This window comes from Macrosteles quadrilineatus, unplaced genomic scaffold (assembly GCF_028750875.1).
Source record: "Macrosteles quadrilineatus isolate MER2022 unplaced genomic scaffold, UCM_ALF_1.0 Scaffold_2__2_contigs__length_208266976, whole genome shotgun sequence".
In the NCBI taxonomy this organism is placed as follows: Eukaryota; Metazoa; Arthropoda; class Insecta; order Hemiptera; family Cicadellidae; genus Macrosteles; species Macrosteles quadrilineatus.
Window position 1 is genome coordinate 114,938,417 of NW_026542595.1, and position 5,368 is coordinate 114,943,784.

General features: G+C 39.3%; 1 protein-coding gene across 1 annotated transcript; it reads right to left on the reverse strand.

Annotated features, from left to right (window-relative positions):
* Positions 1-1,771: 1,771 nt before the first annotated feature.
* On the reverse strand, positions 1,772-4,282 carry LOC128984796 (uncharacterized). The gene has a single exon (XM_054404163.1). The coding sequence runs from the start codon at positions 4,280-4,282 to the stop codon at positions 1,772-1,774; it is 2,511 nt and encodes an 836-aa protein (XP_054260138.1).
* Positions 4,283-5,368: the final 1,086 nt, after the last annotated feature.

Consider the following 5,368-nt stretch of genomic DNA (forward strand, 5'->3'; position numbering starts at 1 on the left):
TTGATGAACTGGAGCAGACTGATGTTTGTCTCAGACAGACTGGGACTTTTTATTCTGATCAGCGGCCATTTTAGTTGGTGGGAGAGTGGGGGATTAATAATGAGTGCAGCTGTTTTAACATACGTGTTTACAAATGTCTAGAAAAAAGAGTCGGTTGTCACATGTGGATAGTTTGTGGGCACATGTGTTCATTAATTCATATAAACATGTCTATTGCTTTTTACGTACCACACGCTTCTTCGGTTTTACATCTAGCTCGCCACTTTTACATTGTGTAACAGTTTGAGTTAATCCCGTGAGTTTCGGAGCACCAGTTGTTTTATCAACCCACATGTTTTCGATCTTTTCAATTGCTTCATTAACACTCTCTTGCACTGCTTTGTCTTTGTCCAAATATAAACCGCACATGAACTTCATGTTGACACCTTCATACACTTCCATTTTCAATAAAACACTTCCTTTGTTTGCTGGATTTTGCACTGCATACATATTACCTTTATCCATCCATGATACTATGGGACAATCTGCTGGCGGCTTCGGTACCCATCCTGACTTTCCCACCTTGGTCTTAGCCGGGGAACTCTTCCTTTTCTTCATACTACGACTAATACTACTACTACTAGTACTGTTTGTGATTGGAGTCTGTTGAACTGCGTTGTCCGTTATACCGTCTATCTCTTTCATAAATGATTGAATGTATTCGTCAATGCTGCAAGAGGGATTCATATTTACACTGTTCGGCTGCTCCACTGTGACTGACGTGATGTGCAATGAGTTAGGGTTGAGGTGAGCAAGCCACTGCAGGTGTGCCAACAAAATATTTTAATAATTTTTCAAAACAAAACTCGTGGTTTACATTTTGACACTCTATTATATGTTGTAACCTTAGCAGAATAGGTCTACGTAATAATGTTTCAGTCTGTTCTATTCTCAGTTTAAAACGAATACTATCTAAATGTGAGTAGCATCTTCTGTCTTCATAGTCCACAAAATAAAATACAGTAACTATTGGACTTGAAAAAAATACACTTTTCTTACAATTGTGTGTCATATGTACGCTATTTTCATAGTGTACGTCTATTTCATCACTATTCCTACCACTTTTTCAGTTGGGTTGGTCGTTCAAACAGTCTGGCAGGTAAAACGGTTAAAATATTTGAAATATGTGAAATACTGCTCTCTGATTGGTCAAAATAAGCTAACATCCTATTGGTGGTAAATAAGCGTGCGCTATGTGGAGAACAAAGAATACAAGGGAGGAGCGGGGGGGCCGCTTGGAGCGCAGGTGTTGGGAAGCAGCTGCGGCTGACAGTGAGTGATGGTGTAGGGAGGATTGGCTTGGAGACCTCCCACGATGTTGGTCGTTCAAACAGTCTGGCAGGTAAAACGGTTAAAATATTTGAAATATGTGAAATACTGCTCTCTGATTGGTCAAAATAAGCTAACATCCTATTGGTGGTAAATAAGTGTGCGTTATGCGGAGAACAAAGAATATAAGGGAGGAGCGGGGGGCAGCTTGGAGCGCAGGTGTTGGGGAGCAGCTGCGGCTGACAGTGAATGATGGTGTAGGGAGGGTTGGCTTGGAGACCTCCCACGATGCGTAGGGTGGTTCCAGACAACAAAGGATGACCTTGAACCTACCCGATGGTGGTAGGGGTTAGCGACGGGGGTAGGGGTGGCGTCGGGGGTGGGGTGGCGTCGGGGGTGGCGTCGGGGGTGGGGTGGCGTCGGGGGCGGGGGCGGCATCGTGTGACGTCACACGCTCACACGCTCAATCACGCTCAATCCCGCAGGAGCGGCAAAAACACCCTACTTCCGTATGTACACCAATCTGAAGAAAAGCCTTCTTGATGTCAGCAACAACTCCATATCTGTGTAGTCTAAAACGATTTAATATGGACGGAGTCAATTCAATTAGGTTGGCACCTTTTTCTAGACAATCGTTCAACGAGGGCTGATTCTTTTCTTTAGCAGATGCATCAAATACAGGTCTCAATTTCCTGGTAAGACTGTTTTCTTTTATCACATGTCGATGCGGTAGGTAGTGACCAATTTCGAAATCAGCATCGTTAACCTTCTCTATGATACCTAATTCCTCCCAGTCAGACAACACCTGTTGATATGAACTAAGATATCCACTAGAAATAAGTTTATTTGTAAGATTACCGAGTCTCTTCTGTGCTACTTTTAAATTAGTAGGTAACGGCGGGTGATCATCAACCCATGGCAATTTGACCTGATAACTGCCATCATTTTCCACTGAAACAGATTCTACAAAATGTTCCATTGTTCTACTTTTAACTGAAGATTCACTCTTTACCTCCACTGGATCCTTGATTCCTAAAACATCCAAACTCCACAAATCTGAAATGGATTTATTATCAACAGGGGACAGTAAAGAAGTTACTGCCATAGAACTGGACCTGTCATTCCCTTCAACTGTAGTTCTTCCCATTAAAGTCCAGCCCAACAAAGTGTGCATTGCAACTAACCCGTTGGAAAGCAGATATCGTTTCTCAGTGTAAAGTTTCCCGGCAACGTCTGCACCTATTAGAACTTCAATAGGCCCGTCTCCATCTTTTACATTAATTCCCAGTGTTCCAAGCTCAATGGACCAAGGACCAGGCTTAACTGTTGTAACATCGTTACAAATTACATCTTGATCAAGAACGTCAAAATTACAGGCATAACTGTTATTTAAGTCACTTAGTCTAACCTTATAACACTCATGTTCAATTTTTTCAGTACTAGTACCACCAAATAAAGCATGAGCTACCTTCTCCTTTCTGACTATGTCGTAGCCAAATTCCTTTGCTGTAGTTTTCAAAATATAAGATCGTTGTGATCCCGTATCTATTAAAGCACGTGCTGTTCGCTCTCGATTTTGGTTTCTAATTTTTACTAAAAAGGTTTGTAAAAACACTTCTGTGTGAACATTGTTTGCTAGAGAACTTTCTTTGCCTGGTTGTTCACTCAATGAACTTCCTTCAGCAGCAGATGCCCTACACATAACAGCGGTGTGCCTCTTTCCACAGATGGGACATTTTACTCTAACTTTACATTGCGCACTCCTATGACCATACTTCAAGCAAGTAAAACAACAACCATTTTTTCCAACGATTTTCACCTTCTCATCTACTGTCAATTTACTGTCTTTACAGTTTTCAGCTAAGTGGTTAGAACCACAAAACATACATTTAACGTCTTTAGTATTTAACTTATCAGACTTCGTTGGGTTAACTAAACCAGCAGCTGTCGGCATCATTTCAGTATGTCTGGCGTAACTAGGCTTAGGTCGAAATACAGTAGATTTAATTACTTTAGGCTGTAGGTTAGGTCGCTTCCTATTTTCAAAACCAGATGCGGCTAGAGTAATCCTTTCCTCGTTAGCAACCTCCTTTTGCAGAAACTTCATCAAACCATCAAGTCTATCCTTAAGTTCAGCATCAACTTCATAGCCGGAGTGACGCTGCCAAGCTCTCAACAATTCCTCAGGCAAACAAGACTCTATAAGAGGATATAACATAGCAGAACATTTGTCAGTTGTTACTCCAAATGTCTCCAATGCTCTTAGCTGGGTTTCCAGTTTATCGTAAATGCAAAAAACTTCTACCTTACTGTTTAAATTATTCAGCACTAACTTCAAAAGCTCTCTAATATACACTTCTATGAGAAGGTCATCTCTACCAAAACGACTTTTAAGACTTTGCAAAGCTTTTGAATAGTTCTCAGTGGTAGCAGGATAGCTTTCGACCAGCTGACGAGCCCTAGAATTAGCTAAAGTAGCCTGCACAAGATAATGATATTTATCAATATCATCAATATTCTCGTCATCATCTATTCTTTTGAATTGTGCCCAAAAAGGTAGCCAATCCTTCAAATCCCCGCTAAACTTTGTGAATTCAATAGTAGGTAGCCTCAGCTTAGTCCTAACAGCAGCAGATTTACTCATTACAGACCCATTGGACTCAGGTGAAGTATCCCTAGATCTAATCAATCTACTCTGTACAGCTAAACTAATTCGATTAAACTTCTCTACATATTCATCTGCTAGCTTAATTTCTTCATCGAACTCTTCTTCATCTGCTTCAGAATCAAGCAAGAAATCTAAAATTTCCCTGTCCAAAGTTTTTAGTTCTTCTATCTTACCTTCCAGAGAGCTCAATTTACCCTGTACATTGTGTAGGTCTTGCTCATCTTTGCATAGCTCCTCATTTATTCCATTATAAATTCTGGTAAATGCTGTTCTGAAGGTTTTTCTTAGTTTCCTATTTCTTTCCATTATCTCAATAGTGACTATCTAGTTAAGAACTCATACAATCCTGTCACGGTCGCCAAATGTTAAAAGTCAAAAATGGAGAGAAAAAGGACTCGATACTGGGCAGAAAATAATTTAATTATTCACAAAAGAAAAGTTACTCAATCATAGTAAAATGCTACCAAACCATTATTTCTGTAATCACAACATAACAATTCATTCCAAAAATCATATGTGTTAAAATTATTAAAGTTCATATTTTCATAGCAGCTGGAAAAGACAATAAAAAATATAAACCATAGATTATTTAAATCAAATGTTTGTATACTATATCCAACACCTACCTTTTCATTTGATAAAATAGCTTTGTATCCAATATGGCGGATCCAAGATGGCGACCAAAAATTTTAACCCAGTCAAAATGAAGTACTTACTACTCTACAATGATCTGACGTGGTCCGGAGTTGATATCTTTAGAAATGTAGAAAAAGTTGGGGGGAACTCATTTAAAACTCGCCCTGTATAAAACCAGGGATAACGCTACCTATAATAATTAAGACTTTTGTTACGTTATAGAATGTGGATTATTTTACTGTGAAACTTTTCAAATTTGTGTATTTTTAACGTTTAACATGAAATAACCACAGTGACTAAAGGCCTAATAAAACGATTGAAGATTAAATGGAAAACTTCTGCTTTGTTTTTATTTCAAAACATATGTTCTAGATTTATTCTACACTTTCTTTATTTTAAATTTAAGACTAGGTGAACCCGTGCGAATTCGCACGAATAATAAATTAGGATATTATAGCAACGTCGTTAGAAGTTGCGTCGTTGTATCGGCGTTGGTCTTGAGCTCGATCGTAGGCTATATGCAATATGCATGCTAAGGTCTTTTTACTTAGGAGTATTTTGCAGGACGGAGCTCATGATGCTGAAAACTTGTGCGTATGGATTAATACTAACCAAATGTTGAGTCAAAATGTGCATGAGTTCAGTGCTGAAAGAGCCATTAGCTTTGTTTAGCATTCTTTCTTGAACAGCGGTTTCGACGTCCGTAGATATAAACTTGGGCATATGTGGGATGCTCCCCTTCTGACAGTTGAAAGG